Source organism: Zootoca vivipara, chromosome 9 (assembly GCF_965207765.1).
Source record: "Zootoca vivipara chromosome 9, rZooViv2.hap1.1, whole genome shotgun sequence".
NCBI classification, from domain to species: Eukaryota; Metazoa; Chordata; class Lepidosauria; order Squamata; family Lacertidae; genus Zootoca; species Zootoca vivipara.
Genome location: NC_142592.1, coordinates 38,450,191 through 38,478,132, shown reverse-complemented (window position 1 = coordinate 38,478,132; position 27,942 = coordinate 38,450,191). Strand labels below are relative to the sequence as shown.

At 39.9% G+C, this 27,942-nt stretch overlaps 1 protein-coding gene across 6 annotated transcripts in view; it reads left to right on the top strand.

The window, feature by feature from the left end:
* ANKS1B (ankyrin repeat and sterile alpha motif domain containing 1B) overlaps nucleotides 1-27,942 on the top strand; it is a 327,182-nt gene that overhangs the window by 13,706 nt on the left and 285,534 nt on the right. For 5 of the 6 annotated variants that reach the window (XM_088651954.1, XM_088651950.1, XM_088651949.1 and 2 more), the window contains exons 2-4: nucleotides 11,042-11,122; nucleotides 16,504-16,660; nucleotides 26,218-26,514. In XM_088651954.1, the coding sequence (XP_088508080.1) occupies nucleotides 11,042-11,122; nucleotides 16,504-16,660; nucleotides 26,218-26,514 (535 nt within the window). Of the gene's footprint in view, nucleotides 1-11,041; nucleotides 11,123-16,503; nucleotides 16,661-21,017; nucleotides 21,728-26,217; nucleotides 26,515-27,942 lie in introns of those variants that run through there. The other variant, XM_088651951.1, reaches the window with a different exon arrangement.

Sequence of the window (27,942 nt, the reverse complement as noted above, 5' to 3'; positions counted from 1 at the left end):
TGGCGTTGGGAGGAGGAATTGGTTAAGTTGCAGGAAGCAAAGAGTAGGAAGGAGTAGAAAGGGGGGTTCCCCAAGGATAGATATTGGAACTTGTACTTTTTAACTTGTTCATAAACAATCTTGAATTAGGAGTGACTTGATGATGATACTAAATTATTCAATGTGGTGAAGGTGGGAGATTGCGAAGAGCTCCAAAAGGACCTATTCAATCTGAGTGAATGGGTTGTAAAATGGCAAATGTAATCCACTGTAAAAAGTGTAAACTAAATGATGAATGGTTTTTTGGGGGTGTGTGTATTAATTTCACATAAATACAGGTCTGAACTTGTAGTGATGGATCAGGAATGAGACCTTGGGTTTGTAGTTCGTAGATCGGTTGATGAAAATGACTGTGTTGTGTGTGGTGGCTGTGAAGAAGGTAAATTACATGCTGGGCATCATTAGGAAAGGAACTGAAAATAAAACTGCCAATATGATTAGGCTGTTATACAAATCTATGGTGTGACCACATTTGGAGTACTGCATACAGTTCTGGTCACCTCACTTTCAAAGGATATTGTAGAATTGGAAAAGGTTCAGAAAAGGGCAACAAAAATGAAAAAGCATATGGAGCAACACCCCTATGAAGAAAGGTCGCAGCATTTGGGACTTGTTAGTATAGAGAAAATGTGTGTAAGAGGTGTAATGATAGAATAGTATGCTACAGTCAAACATATGGTAGTAGGAAAGAAAAACAAAAAACCCCAAAACCATAAGCATAAGACATATATCTGTAAATAATAGTAACATAACTTATTTCTCCAATTTAATTGACACTTATGAGCCTTAATTTTAACTCTTCCCTCCATTCTTCTCTGGTTTTCTATCTGTTGTCTTTTTGACTGCGTTTTCTTATTCTACTACTTATTCTACATCTCGCATTATTGGCCGAGGGAGCCGGCGTATAGCTTCCAGGTCATGTGGCCAGCATGAGAAAGCCGCTTCTGGCAAACCAGAGCAGCACATGGAAACGCCGTTTACCTTCCCGCTGTAGCGGTTCCTATTTATCTACTTGCATTTTGATGTGCTTTCGAACTGCTAGGTTGGCAGGAGCTGGGACCAAGCAACGGGAGCTCATCCCGTCACAGGGATTCGAACCGCCGACCTTCTGATCAGCAAGCCCTAGGCTCAGTGGTTTCCCCCCCAGTCTATTACACTTAGTTTCTCATTAATAATATTTCCCCATATATTCAATATATAACATCCAGTCCTCTTTTAAATTCTTATTGTCTTCATTTTTTAATCTATATGTCATTCTGGCAAGTTCTATATATTCTAATATTTTAAGGTGCCATTTGGCTCCATGACTGGGACAGAGATCAGCCTTGTACATACACCTGATTAGATACTAGCCTACAAGTCCCCATAAGTTACTAGCCCATAAGGGCTGAATGAGATAGATGAATTTGTATAGTAGGCACAGTGGAGGAAACTCTATCCTCTCCCAGCCTGCTTTGTTTTTATGCTGGGAGCAGAGGAAGGGTAGCGTGCTCCATTCCTCTTATATGGAACTCCATGCCCTCACCTATATGCAATGCCTAGGTGCCTATGAGTACCAGGCTAGTACCACAATATGTTAGGCAGTTGGAAACTAAAGATAAGAATCTCCTTGTAACTGTCAGAAAGGAAGCAACAAAACTGAAGGCTCTGCAGCCATTTTAGAGATCACAATAATTATACAGTTCTAAAGGAACCAATGGGTACAATTGCACAGGTGCATGATGTTAGTGGCCACCTGGCCGCTCTCTTAAATATGCCAGGGACAGGCAGGGTGCAGCCTCTGTGCTCCTGCCCCAATTGACCTAGTGGTTGAGGCCAACCTACCTGGAAGCTCCTGCAGAGCCAGAGGTTGGTGGTACCAGGTGGCCATCCCCTCCCTGGTTGTGCAAGGTGATGATGGCTCTGTGCAGCCGTGCTGTGCAGTGAATGCCACCCCGCCCCCTGAGCCCCAGGTGAGCAGATAGTCTAAATGCATGTGCAACTGTGTGTGTGTGTGTGTGTGTGTGTGTGTGTGTGTATTACACAGACTGGCACACTGTCTTATATTTTTGGTTAAAGGATATCTGGCCCAGTCAATCTTTTGAGTTCTTTATTTTGGCAATATAAAAATGTTGATTAATAAATTTCACATAATTTCAACATTTGTATTATAAGCTGTGAAAGCTGCCTTCAGACAGGTTGCTATTACAGTCATGGTCATTGCAGCCACGATCTATGAATACACTTACATGTAGTAATTAAAGGCATAATAGCAATTACAGTTTTGAATAGGCATGTCTTTGCATTACACCTTGGAGCGATGTATGCAGTAATTATAAGCAGTTTGTAGTGCTGTTTATTCAGATGGATGCTGATTATTGCTGCTGTGTAAATAAGATAATTTAACAATGAGTTTTTCTGAAGACACTAGTAGTTTGTTTTAATATGCAATATGAACTTAATGTCAGATATACACTGGTAGCCAACAATTCTTGGCTGTTATGCCTATATATGTTGTTTTAAGAGCAGCTTAACTTTAGGCCAAAATGAATTTGAAGAAAATTTTGAACATTTTGAACATAAGCTCATGGTAAAACGGATTCTGATTGTTTCCATGTGGTGATTACAGTAGTGTTTTGTTCAAGGGTTACGCAAACAGAATCAGTCCCTTGGAACTGCCAGATTCACATGAGTCTGCACACACAGTTTCAAATACCTGAAGCTATCTAGCCCTTTCAATCACCTTGTCCAGGAAGGGCAATAGCATCTAGTTGGTGGTTATCTATAACCTCTGGGTCCAGGCCTCTTAATAAGAAGGCTCTTTCTGGTCTACTCTTGAAGGGTCAAGAGAGCCTAAGTAGTTGGCCAGACCTCTGCAAGTGTCCTTATATGTCCTCAAGCTGCAATAACTGGATCTCAAAAAATGTATATAAATCAACCTGACAGTGCTCTACAGCAGGCATAGGCAAACTCGGCCCTTTTGGGACTACAACTCCCATCATCCCTAGCTAACAGGACCAGTGGTCAGGGATGATGGGAGTTGTAGTCCCAAAACATCTAGAGGGCTGAATTTGCCTATACCTGCTCTACACATTTCTCCAAAATCTACATTAATGTGTTGTCAGTGTCAGCACAGATGTGATAGCTGTGTGGGACTGTCTTTCCTCATACGAACTGACCCAGACCCTGCAACCATCATATGTGGCCGTTCTTCATATGCCTCCTCTATGAGAGGTCCCCAGAGGGTGACAACACAAGAATCGTCCTTTTCTGTGGTACGTCCCTGTTTGTAGAATGCTCACCCCATGGTGGCTCACCTGGCCCCTTCATTACATATATTTAGGTGTCAGGTGAAAACTTTTCTCTATAACAAGGCCTTAGGCTGATTAACATTCTATGGCCTTTAAAATGTGTTTGTGGGAGGGGAGTTATTGTTTAGTTTTTGTGTTCTCATTTTGTATTTTTATGTTGCAAATCACCCTGTGATCTTTGGGTGAAGGGTGGTATACAAATTTAATTTTTTTAAAAAATGAAATAAAACATGAGCCAGTTTAATAGGGCCCCATCCCTTGGTTTAAAAATCTATTTTAACTTTGGGGTTAAGGCAAGAGTGTATTCTTATTCTATTTATGTTTATCTTTATTTAATGGTGCTATGCATAGCTGCCAAGTTATCCATTTTTTTAAGGGAAATTCCCTTATGCTGAATAGGCTTCCTTGCGAGAAAAGGGAAAACTTGGCAGCTATGGTGCTATGTTCTATTTTAAATTGTCTTTATATTCATTTATTGTAGGCCACTTAGAGAACTTTATGTTTTGGGGCAACATATAAATATCATAAGTAAATAAAATTAGTTGGTGCTAAGCGCCATGGCCATATCAAATTTGCACAAGTTCCTACACAAAACCTGGAAATTACATAACTGGATTTTTATATTATTAACCACTTGCACTGTACTGAGATCCAACCCATGCAACAGCCACAGAGAAAGGAAGAGAGAATGAGAGCAGCCTTCCTGCCGTTAAATAAGGAAGTGGCTCTGTGTCACATGCAGCAGGTAGTGTGGTGATGCAGGGCGTAAGCAGGAAGCAAGGGCTAACTTCCTGTCAGCTCTATAGGCTACAAAGGTGTCCTGCTGCTGAGACTGCTTGGCTGAATAGTATCTCTCTTGATTACTGCAAGTCCGCTCACCCCTTTTGGTGTGGCGGTGTTGTAGGACGGCTGAGGTTCCACAGGCCCTCGACGATGGAGCCATGGCTTCAGTGCATTTCCTGGTAGGCAGCAGAGGTACAAGCCCCCGTCACCTATCAGGGGCCAGATCCTAGTCTGAACCCTGCTTTGGAGAATGGGGATGCAGGCTGGGATCTGGACTGTGGCAGGGGGCGGAACTGACTGAGCAGGTAGGCTTCTCTCAGGTCACCCCCTGGCCATTTAAGCAGCCTGCACCTGGGGCACTACCTGTTTGTTCTTTCGTCTGGTTTCCTTGCCCACCCACCCTTGGTTTAGGTTGATAGTCAAGGACCTTGCTCTGGCTACAGTGGTCGCTGTTCTTTACGGGGTGGGGTAGGAATTTGTCCACTGGGCATATTAGCTCTGACTCGGTGGTTTTGCTTACCTCATAGCAATAGTCACAGCTGACATGGGGCATTGCGGCAATCCGTTGTTTTGGATGGAGGGGAGGTTATAGTATCCGCCTGCCCTTCCAGACACTCAGGTATCCCGTTAAAGGGATCTGGAGGGAGTGGTCATGTCCACATGCCCAGGCAGGGCTAGGGCCGAAGGCACTCCCCCAGATGGCGGTCCCTGCGGGGGTCACCCTATTTAATGTAAGTCTTAGGAACCCCTGCGTGTCATTTCTGGTGGGCAGGCCGGAAGTATTTTGATTGCCCCATGCCCAAGACAAACCTCTTTCATCTGTATTCAATAAAGTTGTGGCCTGTTTTCATCCAAACAAGTCTTACTGATCTCTTATTTTTCTGGGTTGGGGATTGGGGAGCACAGCGCCTTGGCCTGCAAATGGGCCTATCAGGCAACTAATGGATATTTGGGATCCAAGCAAAAAATATTAATAAATATTCCTTGCCAACTGAGAATCTTGCTCCCCTTGCAAATGACACTCTTCATTAATGGGAAGAGTAGTTTTGAGGCAGAGAAAGTTGGAAAGCCAAGAGTTTTGATCTGTGAGTTTAAACTAGATTGGAAGTAATTTGGAGAACTTTAGGGGTCCACACATGTTTGTAGTTGGATGAATTGATTGTATGAACTACTCACGTTTGCTTTTTTAGTTTTCTGAATGTGTGGTCTTCAATACATTAATTATTTCATTTTATTTGCATTCTTATAAGGCTATATAAGATGACTGAAGGTGGCAGGTTGATTTCTTTAGAATATAAGTAATCCAATTCTTTAAAAATATACACACAAATATACAGATTCAGTGTAAGAGTTGCTATAGCAACTAGCTGGTATTTTGATTGGGACATACTGATTTGCTGTACAGGTTTCATTATAGATTATTGCATAAGCACATTATTACTAGCTCATGATTAGAGAGGAATTTTATTCTTGTCCACTTTCACTTAAACTCATATATCTTGTGGAATATATTCCCAAATTAGCTTCCTGCACTGGTATATTTTCCATACTTTTGAGTGTAATAGATTTTATTCTGTTGTTATAGATTTACAGCAGTGTTCAACTAACTCATCCATCAGTGCAATTATGCAAGGGTAATCATCCCTCTGTCCTTACCATGTACCCCATTCCCTCACCAAATCTGTTCCTAGAACAGGATTGTGGACACATGGGGAGGAGAGAGGTAGCAAGTACCATCGCGCAAGCAGAAATCCTTGCAATGACTGAACATTCACTTAGTGATATCTTGGTTTCCACCCATATTATTTAACCCTAATTTTGGCTTAGAAATGTTTGATTTTTGGGAATAGCATGATGATTGGACTCAATTTGATAATTCTAAAATTGTTGCTCCATTTAAGGCAATTGATGTGTTTCTTAGTAATGTATTAGTAATGCATTAGTGCTTTGTCTAACTAATGTAAACAAGGTCACCTGTGGATGAGACTTCAGGTACTAACAGTTACAGCCTGGCTGAGCAGTTATTTCACAATTTGCTTGTTTTGAACCTGAAGTGTTCTAATTACAATGAAAGTAGTATTCCTTCAAAAGTCTCTTTGGATGATGTAACTATACACAAAGCTCAATAAGCTGCCTTGTGCTTCCTTTCAGAAGGAGGCTAATGAGAGAGATCCATTGTTGGATACAGTTAACAAAGTTTTTATTCAGTGTAAGTTAAAAAGCTTTATTTCTTTGACGAATGACAGAGTTTTTAAACTAACAACCTTTAAAGTAATAGTAAGGCTTGTCAATGTCATAAAAGATTTCCCATATTTTATTGTAAATGTGGAATCATGTAAATGCAAACAATAGTAAACATAAGCAAATTAGGCGGCAGATACACAAACAATCCAAATCATTCTATTCTACTCATAGCTAAATATTCTTTTCTAGAACTTGATTTCTGTTTTAATACGGGACACATTTCATTCACATTAGTATACAGGACAGCTATTACATTATTATCCTACAGAGGTATTTGTGGCTGTTTCACTTAGGCCAAATATGTTCCTTCAGCACTGGAAAATTAATTAATGTATTGTTTCTTCCTTAGAGGTTAATTCTGGGAGTTCTGTGACAATTTTTTCAGCATGTTTAGACTACTCGCTTATCACTGAAAAAAAATGTAACCTACAAATTCTCATTTTAAAATGCTGTTTTAAAGCAAGAAATCCCTTCACAACTATCTTTTTCAGAATGTAGCAGTACCCCAAGTCGCTTTGAGTCCCCATCAAGGAAAAAGCTGAAATATAAATATTGTGGGCATCCATCTGTCTCAAGAGACAATGGAATGTGCCTCCAGGGGTGAAGTTAAACGACTAGAGCAGGCATCCCCAAACTTCGGCCCTCCAGATATTTTGGACTACAGTACAATTCCCATCATCCCTGACCACTGGTCCTGTTAGCTAGGGATCATGGGAGTTGTAGGCCAAAACATCTGGAGGGCCGCAGTTTGGGGATGCCTGGGCTAGAGAATCACAGTGCCTGCTGCGGCTACAGCGACCAGTAACTCATAACTGCTGCCTTCCACTGTGCTGTTTTTGCTGTGTTAGCAGCACCAAATTATCTCTCCAGGGTGCAATTCCCACTCCCCTCCCAGCCTCGCTGATGTAGTCCAAAGGAAATAATAGCAATACATTTGGTGCCAACTTGACTGCAGGCATTGCCAGAAGGGGGTGTACAAGATGCCGTCCAACCATCTTAGGGACTCCACTCTGGATTTGTGTATGGTTTGCTCCTTAGCAATTTCTTCTGAATATCGCAGGAGAGTGGGTCTGGATTTTCCCTTGGGGTTTACTCCCAGAGCCTTTCTCATAAGTGAGTATAGCTGCAAGGGCAACAACAACAACAACAACAACAACAACAACAACAACAACAACAACAGGACTATGAGTGGTGCTAGAAAGTAAACACCTTTTCTTATTAGTTTTGCTCATTTCTATCCATATCCTTGCTACTGCCTAAGAATATAAAAGCAGTCTATTTGTTCATAGAATCATAGAACTGTAGAGTTGGAAGGGACTCTGAGGATCATATAGTCCAGGGGTCAGCAAACTTTTTCAGCAGGGGGCCGGTCCACTGTCCCTCAGACCTTGTGGGGGGGCGGACTATATTTTGAAAAAATATATGAACAAATTCCTATGCCCCACGAATAACCCAGAGATGCATTTTAAATAAAAGGACCATATTCTACTCATGTAAAAACACCAGGCAGGCCCCACAAATAACCCAGAGATGCATTTTAAATAAAAGGACACATTCTACTCATGTAAAAACATGCTGATTCCCAGAACATCCGAGGGCCGGATTTAGGAGGTGATTGGGTCGCATCCGGCCCCCGGGCCTTAGTTTGGGAACCCCTGATATAGTCCAAACCCTGCAACTTTGGTGTTATCAGCACCATGCAGTAACCAACTGAGCTATCCAGGACAATTACAGTAATTCACTTCAGTACCCTATCCTGAAAATGGCAAAATCCAAATCCTTAGGGCGTTGGATGCACAGGAAAATAAATTTAAAAGCCACTCAAAGTGTTCGATTTCCCTAGGCATATTTCGAAATTGCACACAGAAAAGTAGCAGAAAATGGTTTCTGCTTTGTCTCCTCAGCATATTCTATTAAATTTCAGCAACATCCTTGTATTTCATTTGCCAGGGTCATTTGAGAAAAGTTCCAATACTGATCCTTAGAGAATATTTCTAGTAATTTGTTCCTTGGTTAACAATATTGATTGAACCTGTTTTACAGTTCCTGTGATATTAGTCACCTTACTTAATAATTTATTGTGTGAAACTACTGTGTCCTTTAATGAAAGCCAAATACATTAAATCAGATGTGTTTTCCTTGCCCAGAAAATTTGTTACTATTGTCCAACTCCACTTGACTTCAAATGTATCTAATGCAAATGTATCTAAGCCAAAATTAACTTTTGATTATGTTGGTGTGTTAGTCACATTAAATATCCTGACGGGGTAAATCCTTACAAAATCAGAAGGTCCATAAGCTAAATGGCCTCATAGAGAACCACCTGGAGAGGGAAAAGTGAGAAAGGAGGTTAAGGGCAAGAAAACAATAGCTGAGGCAAGAGGGAACTAAGCCAGCCAAAGTCTGGGACAGCAAGGTTGTGCATGGAAACATGAAGCAAAGGCTGTGTAAAAGAACAAGGTTGGAGGTAAATAGATGGGGAGTACATGCTGGAAAGTTCCAAGCAAAAGTTGAATACAAAGTCAGGTGGACTTGTGCAGAGGCTAAGGCCTGTGTCTGGAAGCTTTTGTCCTCAGAAAGGTCGCTCATGTACAGCTTATGGGTGGCAGTGGTGTGGCTTGACAGGCAGATTTATAGAAAGAAAAACCCCTCAAGTTGAACGTTCTGCTCTCTCAGTCTAGGAAGTTCTCATCTCATTGCATTAAGAAATGCTGGTTTACAACTTGGAAAACTAATAATCTGCTTGTGGAACCAGTCTCGAAAATTACATTGCTCTGATGTGTATGTGTGGGGGGGGGAGGGGTAGTTTTGTGGCCCCACACTTGTGGCAGGACACAGTCTGAATTAGATTATACTAGTCTGGAAACCATCTGATGATTGCCTTATTGAAATACATAGCATGTCTGTATTTGCCAGCAGTTCCCACACAAGTGTCTCACAAATGTGTAGGGTGCAGGCAGGCCTGTGATCAGTCTGCACTCACCTTCATATATTGTTTGTAAGACGTGCACATCCACATGGAAAAGATATACATGATGACTGCAGTTTCTGTAATTCTATCAGCTCTTTTTCCAGCTGCTGCAATTGTACATATCACTGGCCACAAGCTTGTCCCTCATTCTTCCAAGTTGCTGATATGTGGGTTGCTAGCAATTGTGAGCTAGCCCTTAGTTCTGCCATTCTGTGCTGCTGTGAACCATCTCATATTGAGCAGGACATCCTAGATTGACAGAGGCCACCCCAGTTTCTGATGCCAATCTTGGATGTCCTATTTTGGCTCCCTCTGCCACCGCCTCTACCGCAGTTGTTGACACACCTTTTTTGGTGCTGTGCTCCCCTATTTCTCCAGTGCCACTTCTGTGAAGTACTTGCTTGTGTCGCATGTGTGTGAGTGCCGGCAGTGGGGGGTAAGGCTGGCTGGCAGCGAGATGGTGAATTGCGGGGAGGCAGTTGTGGTAGTGTATAAGGGTGGCCGGTGGTGGCATGATGCAGGGGGAGGCTGCAGCAGTGGTGCGTAAGGGCGGCAGGATGATGTGGAGGTGTGTGTGGGGAGGCTGTGTCCCAATTTGCCCTCCCAGAATGTTGGAGGGAATGCAATTAGAATTTGTGCTCTTAGAGGCTCGTGAAGCTTGCTGGATCCTAGAATTTTGGAGGGTTATACCTTGTAGCTTGAGTACTGTTCTGTTGGTGGCCTGGTTAGTCTATGACACATAAGGTTGATTTTTGGCCACTGGTGGCCGGTTCCAGACATGTTTTCTCACAGTTTTGTTGGCATACGTTTCCCTAGTTTATGAACAACCTGAAGCTTATAAAATTGAAAGAGGGATTATTGAGAGAGCAAGTGGTGTTCAATTTATGCCAAGCACAACAGGTTGCAGCATAGATCATTTTTATAAATTTCTCAGTAGAATGGGCAGTTATAAAGAAATATTTTTATCAGTTGCTATTTTGCCTGAAAAGTCTCATTTGTTGAGCTCTTCCACCTAGTAAACTCAGATTGTTTCTGTCTGGAATTTGAGAAACTACCATACTTTGCAAACGAGGACTGTGAATTGAAAACAGTAACATTATATGTACCTTTGTTATCCATGAAAATATTTTAATAAAAACATTTTTTTTAAAAAAAATCACTTCTATTTTGTTAAACTTGAACAATTTTTTTTAATGCAGGTCAAACACTGAGATGTTGGAAGCTGGTTTACAGTGACCTAAGGAGAATTCCAAGGGCCAAATGAAGAGACCCAGAGGGCTGCATTCAGCCCTAGACCTGAGGTTTCCCACATTGAGTCCCTAGTCATAAGAGGTGGGATGTATCACAGGCAGAATCAGTGTTTGAGCATCTGTACTTGAAAGAACAGCCCCACTTGTATGTTCTGCTGTGATATTTAAGATTGATGTAAAAGAAAATTATATTTTAGAGATAAGGCTTTTGGATATTGGTCATCTTTCTGAGGTGATAAACTTTTCACATTCAGTTGCTTTAAAAGCTCACCAAAGTGGTATACTCCCCACCACAAGAATATTCTGCTTCTGATTTTCTTGCTTAAATTTACCTTTATTTGTTGGCCAGTGTTTACATTTCAGTGAGCCTCTGTCTGTATATAATGATTATGGATAATGTTTTTGAAATAAATAAACCCACAAATTATGTATTTATTATAATAGAGTTTGTGCTTTATTTTCAGCATCTGGCGAGGACCAAATATAAACTGCACAGATAGTTCGGGTTACACTGCTTTGCACCATGCAGCTTTAAATGGTCACAAGTAAGTGTCAAATGGCTATCAATATTATGCTGGTATTACTTTGTGTTAAAAATGTTGGTATTAATCTGCATTAAGTTTAGACATAGTCATATTTTTGTGTGCACCAAGCTTTAGTAAACTGCCCTACTTAAAACACCTGCACCACTTCTGCTGTTGTAGCAGTCACCTCCATTTTCATGTGTACAAAATAATTTTGTTCTCCCTTTCTTTAGTGAGAAAATTCAATTTGGTTAACAGCAAGCATATTTAAAACACAGGTTAGAGCCCATTTTGGGTTCTAATCTGGGCAATGATAGTGGCGAAGAAATCATCACCATCATTGCATCCACTCAGTTTCAACCATGGAACTTTTCTACATAGGTAAAGGCAATGTGACTAGGGTGTTGCATTGTGACTAGGGTGAAGATGGATTATAATCTTCCTGCTCAGACCATGGCTATGTACATAATAAAATGCAGCAAGGTAATTTTGTTGTTGCTGTGTTTCAAGTTGTCTGTATCAGTCTTAGAGTCGTCTTTCTTGGAGCTGCCTGTCAGCACATAAGCAGATTTTCTGGCTGATTGCAGTGCCTGGTATTATTTGGTTGCTGGCTGAGTGGATACAGCTGGGGTGTCAGTGTGGAGTCATATGTCACACGAGAGGAGTTCACTATTTTGGGTTACCACTTCAGGGAGACACAGGAACAGGAGTGTCCCACAGTGTCATCTAGGATATAGAATTGTAGGCCAGACAGTGGAGGAGACAGGCCTGTGACCTTCACCCATGGTGACAGCCTGATTGAGGGGACGTTTTATCTGGTGGGGTTCCCCCTGAGTGAGAGGCAGAGGTGAGACTTGTAGTGGATGTACCATCTTCCATCTGACATTGTAGGATGCCTTAGTTTACTATCTGTAGGCCTAATCTCCCAGATATTTATAGGTATGGAATAAAATGGTGATGAAATGAGTCTGAGTGGGCAGCTAGCAGGAAGTGGCAAAGATACTGCTCCAGTTCCAGTGCAGGGGAAGGTATAGTTTGAATGAAGGGGCTGACTACCATCTGCAGTGGAGGCCTATATGTTCAGTTTTGGTTCCTTGTTCCAGCCATCCGACATCTCTGGAAGGTACATTTCCAGCCTTCAATTCTGCTGGTGCTGTTACTGAATACCAAATCAATCCTTAATAAGACCAAGGTCATCCTAGACTTGATTACAAGATTTGGGTGAGTGAGCTGGGTGGGCTTGACCTCATCCAGCTGTGCCCACCTGGGTACTCGGTTCAACACCAGCCTAGACTTGGGCATTGAGAGGGAGGGTTTGCTGTTGTCCATAATAAATATACTTCATTACAATATCCTTGAACATAAAACCTCTTGACCTTAATATAGACTTAGAAGGTCTGCACCTGGTGTTGGGCCAAAGAGACAGATTGGGGATGCTGCTGGTCTACTGACCACCCTGATTGGGCTAGCTTTGGTAGTCTCTGGGGTATTCTTGAAGGACCCAGGGTGATAGTCCTGGGTGATTTCAATAGTCATGTGGAGATTGTTACTGGGCTTGGGGCTTGATGGCCTCCATGACAACAATGGGTCTGTCTCAAATGATCATCTGTCCCACACATCAGGTAGGGCATGATATAGTCTTTGCCCCAAGTGATATGAGGGATAGGTTGACAATAGGGGTAGTGAAATGCACTCAGTTGTCAGGGTTGGACCGTAACCTATTATGTAGAGTGGTGGGCCCTTTTGCCCCAGAGCCTGATGGAGCTGATGTGTTCCTGAATGCTCTGGGAGATTTTTAAGTGGAGAAAGCTGTCAGTTCTATTGAAGCCCTGATCTCACTATAGAAAAAGATGACACAGTGGTTGACATGATTGCTCCCATGTCCTATGTAGCATTGTGGAGCTCAAGTGTCCCCTTGATATTCTGGGGAACTTGGGGCTAGGAAGCAAGCTGGACAAAGATTTAGTGCAAGTGACCCAAGTCTCACTCTGAAGCTTCCCAAACACTGGTTAAAGCATGTAATCATGGCTACTGTCTGGCTGTGAAGAAGGCTCATTTTGCAGCTTGCATTGCATCCTCTGGTAGCTAGCCGGTATAATTATTTTGGATGGTCCAGAGGTTACCGATTCACACTGTATGTGAGGACCTCTGAGTATACACTGAGTATAAAGTAACTTGACTTCAGAGTGATCTTGACTCTGCACTTATTGCAGCTTCATCTGAAATACCCAGTGCCAGCAGGGGTGTAGTGTGTATGGGGGCACTGTGGGGTGATTGCTCCAGGCATCTTTGGGGGAGGCTCCTTCCACCACCCTCCCTGAGCCAGCCTTGTGGCGCTTTGCAAGGCTAGGATCTGATCAGATCCCAACCTTGCAAAGTGTGGCTGGCTCGGGGACGGCCAGCTTTGCCCTTGAGAGGCTGGGATCGAAGGGCACATTCTCATGACGCCTTCCCCGAGCCACTTTGTGAGCCACTTTGCACCCTCCCCAGGCCACTTTGCAAGGCTGGGATCTGATCAGAAACGTAACTAAGAACCTTAAAATTTGAATACCTTATTATTATATAGAAGAATAGTTCAGTTATGATTATAACATGGTTTTAGGTGATATATTTTATTATGGCCACCAACCAATATAAGCTGATAAACAGAGAATAATTAGTTAACATAATTAAGAAATAGATAATATTTATGGAACAGCGAAAAGGAAGTTCTTTCTTCACCTTCTGTTTCTTGATGATATAAAAATTTAACTACCTGTTTAAACAGTAATATAACAAGAATTTCAGTGAGTCTTCGTTGTAGACGAAACAAAATAAAAAAATTCCTTCCAGCAGCACCTTAAAGACCAACTAAGTTTTTATTTTGGTATGAGCTTTCGTGTGCATGCACACTTCTTCAGATACACTGAAGCAGAAATCCCCAGGCGCTTATGTAGGGAAAGGGTGGGAGGGGTATCACTCAGAAGGGTGGTGGAAATGGGTGATTGACTGACTGATAGCTGTTGACAACTGTGAACGACTGCAAATGGTCTTGCATGAAAAAGCAAGGGTTGGGATGGCTGAAGATCGCTTTATCATGTATACAGGGAACCAGGCAGAGGGCCTTCTCGGTAGTGGCGCCCACCCTGTGGAATGCCCTCCCACCAGAGGTCAAAGAGAATAATAATTACCAGACCTTTAGAAGGCATCTTAAGGCAGCCCTGTTTAGGGAAGCTTTTAATGTTTGATGGATTTCTGTGTTTTGGTGTTTTGTTGGGAGCCGCCCAGAGTGGCTGGGGGAACCCGGCCAGATGGGCGGGGTATAAATAATAAATAATAAATTTATTATTATTATTATTATTATTATTATTATTATTATTATTATTATTAGATAAGAATCCTATGTCTCTGTTCAAACCAGGTCCCTCCATGGTTTGTCCAATATAGAGAGCTGAAGGGCACTGTTGGCATTTGATGGCATACACAATGGTTCACAATATCATATACATGATAAAGCGATCTTCAGCCATCCCAACCCTTTTTTTCCGACTACGTCAGACCAACACGGCTACCTACCTGTAACTCTTCCTTGTAGAGTTCATAATAAAGGAAGAGTCAGACTCTCTCTGGGCTTTCTATACAATGGTAGAATAAAAGAATGTGACCCAAAGATGTTCATTAAATGGAATCGTCTTAAATTGGTCAGTTAACAGAGCAGAGGGCAGAACATTAAAGTGAGGGTGCATAAATTCTGACCTATATTTGTAAACGGTTAATGTCTGGAAGTATGAAGTTCTGGCAATTCTAAAATATTACAATATGATCACATCTTACATGCATTTAACTTGTACAATTTCAACTATATGTAATTGAAGGACACCAGGAAAACGCAACATAAAACCTGCTTTTAAGCTCTCTGCCTTGCTTAGGAAGCAAAGCCCTTGCCGTGTGAAGGCTCTAGAAACCCTGGGTGAGACTTTCTCAATGGAACAGCTAGACCATCTGGCAGTTCGTTGTGAAGAGAGTTCTTATTCAAAGTCTCTTATATTAGTTGACACAACTGGAGCTAAAATTGTGTCAAATTTTTCACTCACCTTCCATTTTTCTTTCCCCCTTTTACAACCCTCCTTTCTCTTCTTATGCTAGAATATTCCATTCCCTGCACTTGCAAAAATTGGCTAATGACCTCATGATACTCTTCCATTATTTCGTCAGCAGCTACCTGTGTGATACAATACTATTGTAACATGTCTTTGTAAGTGTTTGGGTTAAAGAGGACGTATCCACAAAAGATGGAACAAAGCCATGATTTTTACCCTATCGTCTCAGTGTCCATGACCATCTCCCCATTGTTCAGTTGACCTAAAACTGCACATGCTCAAAGTATTACAGTATTCTTTTTAAATCGGGGTTGGTAAACTTGTTTTTGGTTGTTTCTGTACAGTACCAGGAATGTATAACTACTTGTAAAGCACAGAATGGTGAAATAGGGGATGGAGGGGATGGCTAAGATAAGATAAATGCTAATAATAATAAGACTGTTAAGTCCAGCTAAATTACCTACCTGCACCACTGATTGAAGGGGAATTGAAATGTAAGAGTGGGATACAGAATAAAGGGGGGAAAGAAGACTTACGAGGGCTGATATTTAGTATTGTGGAGGAAAAGCACAGCTGAAGAGGTAGTAAAGCTGGTATTAGTACTAATCCATAGGCAATGGTCTGAGATGAGCTGGTAGTCAGGGGGTAGAAATTGCATTAGAATATCAGAGTGAGTGAAGAGTAAGCAAGAACTGAAGGACAAAACAGAAGACAAGAGCAAAGAGCAAACCAGAAGTCAAAACCAACCAAAGGATACAGAACCAACTAAAGGATAAAGCTCAGAAAGACTATGTTTCTCAGACAAGACTCAACTATAACTAGAAACCTTCATATTCCTTCCTGTCCAGGAAGATGCAGTGGTCTTTCTGATGTCATTAAAGGAAACTTTGCAGCTAGTGGATTGCTGAGCAGAGTCAAGGCAAGTAAGGGACTGTTGATATTAAATTGTTAACCATCCAGAACTTTAGCTGCAAGCCTCGGATATATCAAATGTTTATACTCCCTGTAATATGTCTCTTAAAATATGGATATTATCTTTGCTCTTTTTATGTCATTATGAATATCTGTGGAATACCCAAGGAGGACAAACCTTCTGTGATTATGAAATATCTACTCTCCTATCCTGTGAGATATAATTCTTACAACCATTTGCAAATGTCTTAGTGATGCTAGCTTCTTTGCACTTGTGTTGCTGTCATTTGAGTAAAGACTGAATGCTGTGCTTGTTTGGTTCCAATATATCATGACAATATGTGCTCTGATAAACCAGCTTTACAAAGAAACCTTGTTGCCAATCCTTAAGTCATATTTTATGTTTTTCAGGGATGTAGTTATCAAATTACTTCAGTTTGAAGCATCAACTAATGTGGCAGATAATAAAGGGTATTTTCCTATACACTTGGCTGCTTGGAAAGGAGATGTGGAGATTGTGAAGATTCTTATCCGTCATGGGCCATCACATTCCAGAGTGAATGAACAGGTGACGTTATTAAATATCTTTGTTTATGTCTTCAGAAAATACAAGTAAGTATAATTTTATTCTTACAGCTATATGGACGGATTCATGAAGCTTCTTCGTGCTTAAAAATTCTATGGTTGCGAATAAGGATCATTGTGTTTGTAGAGCTATATGGATAGGCCAGTTAATTTTAAAATAAGCAGACATTAGCATTTAAACAGTTCTTATCATTATTATTACTATTGAATTGTATTCAGCATAGCCTTATTTGGCAGCTTTCATGACTATTGAGGCATTGTTACTGTTCAGTAGTGGATGGTGCAGAGGGGTAGTTCTTGGGAGTTCAGCATGGTGTATATGCACTAGCAGAGCCAATCTGGCACTCCTGCCAGTGTGTTCACACAGCATCAACCTTCTCATCACCTTACCCTCCCTCTCTCCATCCCAATAAGCAGCAGCAACTCGACTGTTGGAAGGACAGGTGAACACTGCTGCCCCACCATGTCATCTACTACTGGTACTATTACTGTACTACTAAGTAGTAGTAGGGTCTGCTACTATTGAATTCTTTATAGACAAGCAATGTAGTCCCGTGGTTTTTTTTAAAAAAGAATTTTATATTTCAGAATTACTGTGTGTTGTAGGTTTTCAACCTAGGTGATGTGATGTTGTGTGCCCATAATCTTTTTAAACCAACAATTTAAAAACAAAGAATACACCAGTGATTTCATACCATTTTAAAGACCTCTGAACTCTATTGTATATTGCAGACTTCTTCACAGCCTAGCACTACACAACACTATACTGAATATCAAGGCTGCCTTTCTTAAAATGAGATAAGATGCCCCCCAAATCTTTATAATATTGTATGTTTTAGAAGATATTTCTTACCATAGCATGTGATACTCAAAACTATTGCCATTGTCTATACTGTATGTACATGGATTCCTGATCAATATAATGAATCTACATGAATCTAATGGAAACATATACTGTATATTGTATCCAATGAAATCCCACAATGTTTGAAAACAAAATTCGTACACCAGGAATTCTTATTAGCCTCTTCTTGTTCCATTACTTCCTCCTTAAAGAGGAATGCACAACATCAGCCATAATATTTTCAGATTTTTCCAGAAGCTTTTAGGGAAAAGTTGCCAGACATGATAGGATAGGAGAAAGTAGGGTTCGTTCACACACACACACACACACACACACACACACACACACACAGGAAGAGGGTAGCGTATTACACAGAAAACAAAGTGTCTGATGTAAGGTATTATTTTAATTATTATTATGATTATTTTAACACACTGATTTATAACTATACTGTTACAGACAGTAAGTGTTTCATTAAATCAACAAATATGGAAATGTTTTGCTCAGGAGGGATATATATGAAAGCAAGGACTTAACTTGCCTCTCACATCAGAATCTATTCAGTAATAGCTGGTCAAAATGTAAAACAGATGAAAATGTGCTGAGTGCAGAGATAAATAAAAATGGGCTGTATCCAGAGGTTTCTTCAATGATGGAAGGCACCTTAATCCAGCGAAGGCATCCAGGGAGGGAGGTAACTTTTTCAGGTTCCCTTCGGCTGAGAGGTAGCACAAATGGTTTCAAAGAAGCTGGCAGAACTTGCCTCCTTATTCTGTCCTTAGGGGACGCAGGTGGCGCTGTGGTCTAAACCACTGAGCCTCTTGTGCTTGCCGATCAGAAGGTCAGCGGTTCGAATACCTGTGATGGGGTGAGCTCCCGTTGCTCGGTCCCTGCTCCTGCCAACCTAGCAGTTCGAAAGCACGTCAAAGAGCAAGTAGATGAATAGGTACCGCTCCGGTGGGAAGGTAAACGGCGTTTCCGTGCGCTGCTCTGGTTCGCCAAAAGTGGCTTAGTCATGCTGGCCATATGACCCGGAAGCTGTATACCGGCTCCCTTGGCCAATAAAGCAAGATGAGCACCACAACCCCAGAGTCGTCCACAACTGGACCTAATGGTCAGGGGTCCCTTTACCTTTACCTTTATTCTGTCCTTAACTGAATCAAAGAGCTGTTCATCAGTGAAGGGCACCACTGAATACATCCCAATATGGTAAAATGAATACTCTTTTAAAAAAGGATTTTGCATATGGTTATGGCTTGTCCAGGTTTGTTGTTGATGAAAAGAACTTTACAAATAAAAGTGTGGAATGCCATTGTTTTAAAACAATGAAATGGGTTATTTTTTAAAAAATCTAGTTTTACCATATATTTCCTGAAATATTTATATTGGCTATATATTGTGTTGGTGAACATGACTAAGAAACAGACTGAAAAATACTGACAGACAGTATTTTTAATTGAGTTCCCTCTTTAATTAAATGCTTAAAAATCACACATGGTTCTCTTACTCTTCTTGATTTAGAAACATTTTCAGAACAAACTGATGATTTTAGACAAGCAAAACTGGGATTTGTTCATGTCTTTTGAAATCAGCTGTATGGAACTTAGATAAAAATCACAGTAAAATAGTTACATTAGCAGATAATTTTTATTTAGTTGAGACTGTTTGGAGTCTCTTAGCACATTGTTTTCAATGCTTCCTATAGATGCTTTCTCCTATTGCTACATATTAAAAAATAAATAAAAGTGCAGTAATCAGATCATGCTTTTCTGAGCTAGGAAAACCTAGGCAATAATTTCCTTTCCTTGGATTAAAAATAGGGAGAATTTTTTTGTGAATTGCTCCTGTAACTGCTCATCTCTTAACAGTAGATTACGTACTTTTGTCTTCTTATTCTTGTTGCACCCTCTAGTGGTGCTTATTAGTTTCCTTCATAGTGATCCTAATGAGAAAGCTACAAGATTTTGGAGGTGTTTGACTCTTAAATCTGGAGTTTCAGAGTAATTAAAGTAGCTCCTGTTCACAACAATGGCATGAGAACGATAAATCTTCTATCTTTGATTTTATGTAAATGACAATGGAGGCTTCATCTCTTGCTGTTGAGCTTTTTATCTGAGATTACTGTATTGCAGATGCTAAGGTGCTACGATACGTAAACTAGGAGAGAGAGCAGAGGATAAAGTGTGTAGAGGGGATGGTGTTTAATGATGGCTAGGAGTGTGAAACTAGGAAATAAATATGTTGAGGAGGAACAATCAGGGCAGTAACTGGGGCAGGGGGAACCTTAGGCACGCTGTCGGAGTTACGATAAAAATAGTTAAGGGAAAAAATAGAGAAAATACGGAGATGAAATACACAGATGGCAGGTATTAGGAAGATTGAAACAGAAATGTAATAGCTAATTGTATTGGTACTACCTCCATCCACTTTTAATAGGAAGGAAATGCCTTAATCATATATGTATAAGCCATGTGGGATGAACCTTCTGTCATTGTGTAATCATTATGTGTGTCATTACAATGTATTTTGTTTCATCTTTTATTTCTTTCATTTAATTTAAAAAGTTGAGTAATTCTCTTCCTTCTGTACTGACATCTTAAATATGTCTATTCAGTGACAGAGGTGTCAATAGTTTTAATTTATTGGTAGTTGCCTTGGATGCCTTCTGTCAGGCAGAAAGGCTGGAAACAAATATTGTGAGTAAATAATAAAATTGGGTTTTATTTTTTAAAATCTTGAAGTAATGTGACATCAGAATTAATATAGCTAAAATATGTTTCATTAAAATCACCTGTCTGTTCTCTTAGTTTATATATGGATCAAGTGATCATTAATCTTAAGCAGAAAACATTTTGCTTTGAGAAACTATCCAATATTAGGTTAAAAGCAGTATAATTTTTCTAGGTAACACAGAAGGCCTCAATGTCACACTTTATAATTTATTTAGGCTCTTTTTTATCAAATATAGTAAGATTTTAAAAAATCAGAACATGTATATTTATTGTTCATTTTGGTACATTATATTTAACAAACAATATAAAACTCATTCAGGTTTTCCTAAAAGGAATTAATTCTTCCATTAGGGCTTATATTGTTCACCTTTGGTCATTATATTTAATCAGCGCTTTTTTTCAGCTGGAATGCACCGGAGCATAGTTCTGGCACTTCTCATTGTGGGCCGGCCCTCCCCCGGCCTGCTTCTTGCCTTTACAGAAGCCCAAAATGAACATTTCAAGTCAAAACAGAAGCTGGCCAGTGTGTGCAAGTCTACACTTTTTTTAGACCTATGACTTCATGTAGCTCCTAGCCACTCCTAGATGCGATTGGTCAAGCTATGGGGTAGGGCCAATTCATATAACCCTTTATTCAATCCATTTTCCATCTAGCGGTGGCAGGATTTAAACTTTCCAGCCGGTCTTCAACCATTGCACATGCACCTGAGGGAATTTCTGAGATGCCTTAGCCATCCGCTTGAATCTAAGAGAACAAAGGAGTCGGGGTGCATTTATTTGGCCGGCACCAGAACCAGAGGCGACCCCCAAACCAGCTAGGGAGAAAGCTTGATGTAGTTCTTAGGACCTCTGTGGACAGCTAACACTGCTGTTGTCAAACTGGCATCCATTTAGGGCTGCCCTGAGTTGCCTGGAACAACTTTACTGGAACAACTTCAGGGGAGTTCCATCACCTGTTTTTCTTGAAAAAGAGCACTGTATATATTACACAGTTAGTTTTTGTGGACATAACTCAGCACTTTAGTTAAAAAATATTTATAAAAGTTTAGGTTCTAACATGAAGGCGTATGCAATCCCTATCGTATGCAAAGATGAAAGTGAACTTATTTGCACACCACAGCAAACCTTTCTGATATGATAACATATGTCTAGAAGGTATCATTTTAAACTAGCTGATAAGAAAATGTAGAGGAGGTTTCAACAATTTCCCTTTTCTCCATCTTTTCTTATCCCTTGTGTGTCTTACTCTGTGCATCAGTTATTTCCTACCTTCCTTATTTCTCTCTCTCTCTCTCCCCTTCCTTGCTCTCTACTTTCCCTTCCTCTTTTTTTCCTTTTTCTGTTTCTTAGGGTCAACTCAGCAGTTGCAGTAGAACTGCAACCAGAGGTGTTTTACCAATGACACTGACACTAGATTGAAATTGACTAGACATTCACAGTTTTAGTCAGTTTCAATCTGCATCTTGAGTCCCAGGTAATGTCCTTCACAATTTTCTTGCAACATGCTATTCCATTTCTCCTGCACTAGTTTTTTCATGTACATTGAATTGGGTAGAATATATTACCTAATCTCAATGTGTGCTTTTTCAAGTACATCTTTTGTCCCTCTAAATTATACACATCTTAGAACTCCCTGTATTTACACAAGGCCTATTTGAAGCATATGGTTATGCATGCATGGCTTATGGTATACTCATGCTTGTGGCTGAAACTATGTTCCACTATGTTTTGGTTAGGTAGATTACTTGTTCGTTTGATAAAGACCTCTATGTCAAAAATATATTCATTTAAAATACAAATAACTTGAGAAATGTGGGGCCAAGTAAATTCCTGGCAATTCTGTTAGTGGTAATGTCTGTTTAGGTAAGTAAGTAAGTAAGCAAGTTATAACCAGGTTGAAATGGCAAAACTGACAAATAAGATTTGCTAGCATACAGTTTACTGGCATGTTATTTGCCATAAATTTCCATTGACAAAGGAGAGCAAGGTAGGTTGAAATTTTTCTTCATAGAGCTGCTCCAAAGAACTAAAAAATGGCCCAAATATAGAACATGGCACAGGATTCAGCCATTCTCTGCAGCCATTAAGCTATTCTGTTCCTAGGAAGTAGTAACTGATTGCTTTGGCTGTCTATAAGTCTATGTTCATGATTTCTCCCCCTGTTCAGTTTCACTATACATACTCTTCCTAGGCCACTGGCAGTATTGTCTTAGTGACAGACTTTATAGCAGGGGAAATTAATTCAACATATAAAGGGCATTGAATTTTCAATCCCACATACTTGCCTCTGCCAATTCATGCCCATGTTCTTTTCTCAACAAAATTGATCAGCAAACAACAAAACATTTTATTGTACTTTGTCAGTTCATTCATCCAAATCTGTTTTAAAAATCTGATAATTTCCTCCTATTGTGTACTAAAAGGAAACATGCTTCTGATTCCTCTTCTTTTGAGATTTTAGCCAAATTCAGAAAATGTACTTGATAAGATCAGCACCTACAATATTTTATTTGAAGCAAATATTATTTTATCAAAAAAATAAACAACAATTTTAAATAAATACTGTAAACAGTAACACAGTGCTTGGAGAAAAAACATGCAGCTGCCAAACTTTATCATGCATGGCTAGTTCTTATAGCAGCTTTGTCTTAAATAAAAGTTACCTGTAGGTTAAATGTGCACATGTGTGTTGGTACTATTTTGAATAAAACAAGTGTTTGGAACGTTCTTTTCCAACTTCTGGAAGGGGTTGTTTGTAGTTCAACTTGGTAATTCAAACTACAATAGCACTGTATAGAACATACGTGTTCAAATGTATTATGTCTACAGTAGATTTCCAATTTCTGTTGCAATATATGATATTTTACTATCAACCTCAAATAAATATCTAGTGTTCCTTATTTAGAAAGACATACTTTCAGAACAATACTGCTCCCCCTTCCCCCAAATCCACAGTTCTGGAATGAGTTAGGATGAGGCACAGGTGTCTCTTTATCGGACCCTCCCAGCAGGGGTGCTATGCTGCTGCACAGGCCCTTGCTGAAACCACCAAAAGCACAGTGGGGTGCATATGGGTGGTAATTCCTCTGGCACTAGCCTTTGGAAGACACAAAAACGAGGTGCTGGGGGATGCTGGGTAGGCTCACTGGTGGATTGCATAGATCCAAAGATGGAGCAAAAAGTGAAAAATAGCCATCCACTAGGGATGTCGTTTTAGGGGGTGAATTTTTTTTGCAAAATTATTCAGTGAGATGACCTAAAAATATAATTTTGGGTGTAAGGAATTAAAATCTGTTATTAATTTTGTGACTGGACAACATTTAGCTTGGTAAATCTATGTTTGATTAAAAAGCACATAAACTGCTCTTGGAAAATCAAAGAATTTTAATTTTACCATCTGAATTGTCAGGTAATGCTATAAAAATAGAATCTTGGCATAAAACATATCCTACTTAGCATGCAGCATTACCTTGTAATCAAAAAAGAACATTAGAAAGTAATGGCATCAGTTAATAAGAAATTTAAGCAACAAGTTTCATCAAGTCTTCCATTGATTCGTTCTTGGACATCAGCTGCCATCTTGCTTCTTGGCCTCTGATGTAGCCCTCGTGTTTCTCCTGTGTATACACCGTGCCTGCTGACTCTGTGACATATTTCACACACCTCTCTATAGACTGACCATAGCAGATCTGCCACACTGTTCTACGTTGCTGTCCAGGGCTTTGAACTGCTCCAGATACCCAATGAGGTTTACTTCTAAGTAGACATGAATAAACCTGGGTTGTCAAATGAGTATTTTATCACCATATGAAATACTTAAAATATAAATGTGAATTGTAATAGCTGGGTGTGTGTTATCACAAGTCTTTCAAACCTTTATATAAGCTACTGTGCCTAATTTTTAAACATATTTTTAAAATGACAACATTTTCTTATCTAATTGTGAAATATTTGTGTAGTGATTTTTTTGCACTTGTGTATGCAAATAAATGTGAAATTCTATTCTTATTTCTACATACTATTAGGGTAATGAATTATGTGATGGTACAATACAAAATAGTTCTTATTACATAGAGAATTGAATTGTTAAATATACAAAGCCAAAATTCCACTGTGCAAGAGATGGAACTTGTATATTTAAAAGTATTTGGAGCTACTCTTTTGGGCACAGCCCATTTGAAGTAGCCTACCATTTGAAATAATATTTTTTTTCCAAACGTAACTCTATCACTCAGCAATGCTCCACTTTCTTTTAATGGAGCCAGGAATAAAGTAATTCAGCCAGCACATTGAGAGTGGAAGGAAAATGGGGGTGGGGTGGGGAATCTTCGGAGCTGTCGGAAAAGCCTCCAATTAAGAAATTTTATACAATAAAAGGGAATTCCATAGCTGTGGGTCCACCATATAGAAGGATCTCTCCTTCATGACCACCTATCTTACTGACTCATGTGATGGGCTTCTAATCTAGACCATCTGAAGTTCTTAAAGAGTTCCTAAAGGCACTTCCAAGTCTTTAAAGGCAGCCCCCTGTAGAGTGCATTATAGCAGTCTAATACAAATGTGTCTCAAGCATTGATCACTATGGCAAGGTTAATCCTTTCTAGATAGTGGCACAGTTGGCATACTAGCTGAAACTGGTAAAAGGCACTCCTTTTCTCCAGTGCCACCTGGGCTTCCCCAGGCAGTGCTGAATTCAGGAGCATTCTCAGCCGGTGTACTTGAGAAGGGCTACCCAACACCAACACCAACTGTAAACCAACTTCCAGAGCTAGGGATCTCCTCACCCACAGCACCCTATTACTTGATGCAACCTCAGTTTATTTGATTGCATCCATGTCAGGGCTGCCTCCAGTTAACACTTTATCCACAGCCTCCCTGAGTTCTGAGGATGGAAAGAAAAGGTAGAGTTGTGTGTCCTCAGCATCCTGATGATATGCAGCCCAAACCTTCACTTGACTTCTCCCAGCTGTTTCATGTAAACCCGGCTAGCCATTGGCCATGGGGCAGAGCAAAAATTCTTCAGCACTACCTTCTGAGTGGGACCATCCAAGGAGGACTGGAATCACGTTTCTGACACTTAAGCAGCCTGACCCCAGACTAGAATGGACCTAAGTATTTACTGTTATCCAAAACCACCAGGAGTTGATAGAGCAGGTGTCAGCCTATCACCTTGCTCAAAAGGACAAATTCGTTGTCCATGGCCAAAGGATCTAAATTTGTTTTTATGTAAGAGAAGGAGTGTGATCAGTTTTCTCTTCATCTACCTGTCAAAGACGGTGTCAAGGGGCTCGGTGACCCACCATAATGTCTTTTGGGGAATATAGAGAAATTATTGCCTTTTGCTCATACACTGAAATCCTAGGATCTCAGCTAAAGTTTTTTTTTTTTTAGTTTTAGGTAAATGCCATCAAAAACAGTGTAACCCAGGTTTTCATCAATGAGTAGGCCCTTAAGTCATATTATAAAAATAATTAACTCTGTGTATAAAACTGAGTACACCATTAGTTCCTATAGTTAAGACTAAAAGTATTTTGATTGTTCAAATATGTGCAAAATCCTATCCTCGTTTTAGCATTTATAACTGTGTTATTTGGCTGTGTTTCTGTAAATTTTCATTTGTTGGCAGCTTTGGGAACTATTTAAAGAAAATGAGTTGGACAATAAAATGTCTAAATTAGCTTCAGTAAGCAATGAACATAATCTGCAGAGCTGCGTTTAGATGAGACCACATATTTGCCAGGGTTTATGTTCCTCCTGTAGGGACGAGGCAGGGGATGAGGCAGGCTGCCTGAACTGTAGTAGAGGGGAAACCAAGCCACCAGAATTTTCTGACTCAAACTATTGGCAAAATTAATTATGGAAATAGTATCTTGATCTATTTCAGTGTGCTCAAATCAGATACAGTACTTAGAAAAACTAAGCATCATACAGTTGTTGACAAGACTTTCCCCCCTCTTGTAACAGAACAATGAAAATGAAACAGCTTTACACTGTGCAGCCCAATATGGACACTCAGAAGTGGTAGCAGTTTTGCTTGAAGAACTTACAGATCCTACAATAAGAAACAGCAAGTTAGAGACTCCATTGGATTTGGCAGCATTATATGGCCGTCTGCGAGTAGTGAAGATGATCATCAATGCATATCCAAACTTGATGAGCTGTAACACAAGAAAACACACTCCCTTGCACCTTGCTGCACGTAATGGTCACAAAGCGGTTGTACAGGTGCTGCTAGAAGCTGGAATGGATGTCAGCTGCCACGTTAGTATACAATTTCTAAAATTATTATTTAAACAAAGTTTTGTTTTGTTCCATTTAGATAAAGAGATGACTTTTCCCCCCATTATGTTTCATTGTTACAAATACAAAGTACAACCTACACTTTGCAACTGGAGTGGCTCTATACCTGTCTGCCAGGAGCATATTATACCAGTGTTCAGTGTCTCCTTGGTATATTTCAAATAGGTGTTTCTGACATATATATCAGGTGCTTCCTCCTTCTCTTCCATATTTTCTATGGTTTGAAAGCTCATTTGAAAACAGCTGTACATCCAGCAATAGGTAAGAGCAAATAAATGTGTTCTGAGGGGGTATTTCCCAACTTTATGACTTCCTTCCTTCAAAGTTTTGCTCGGTTACTGATCCTCAATAACTTTTGGAGGCAACATGAAGTTAATTTTGGGGGGGAATTTATTTAGTGGGCATGAATAATTTGAGTTGTTTTCATTTATGGGTTCGAAATTGGGGGGGGGGGGTTGATTCAGTTGATCATGTTCAATACCACAACTTCTAAAATCTGAGTAAAATTATTTGATGACAAGTAATAAATGACAAGTATATTTCTAAAGTGATTCATTGTGGAATTTCGTTTATTTTGGCAAATTAAAATAGGGAAAATGCTTCAGTGATGTTGCTTTGCAAAAGAAGCGGAATATGAAAATTATCTGAATAATAGGAACATAGAGTGCGGCCTTATACTGAGTCAGGACATTGGTTCATCTAGCTCAGTATTGTCTATTCTGACTGGCAGTGGCACTCCAGGGTTTAAGGTTTCCCCCCAACTCACCTGGAGACCAGGGACTGAACCTGCGACATCTTGCATGCAAGGCAAATGTTCTACAAATGATCTACAGTTTCTACAGTTTTCTCCCACAAGCTATGGTTTGTTCATAGAAAGAACCATATGTCTCTCTATAAAGTACAAGAACTACAACTAGGAATGAATTCCATATTTCTACTCTGCCTGTAGAGCATATTGGGCATGCTTTACCTTACTGTATCGGGCATGCTTGAGTGTCTCAAGCAGCAATATTAATAGTGTGGTATTAACATTTATTTAGAAGCTACAGTGTTCCAGACAGACAAAACACATCAAGTGTGAAAGGAAAAGGTCACATTTGACAATTTTGTAGGAGGGCTTTTGTGTGTGTGTGTGTTTTAAATATAACATTGAAAGTGGATGGGTGAAGCAATAGCTGTAATATGACATTTAATGCTGTTGATGAATTGGTTTTCTATAAACATGTTGACATAAAGGATAAAAGCATTTTTTATTAAAGACAAAGAAGTAAAAAGTAATATAATCATTTATCTGCTAATAGTTATTGCACAGATGTTCATTTTTTTAAGCCAAGTTATAATAATCACTCTTTTTATAATGCTTTATTTGTCAGTTACTCTTGAATATTA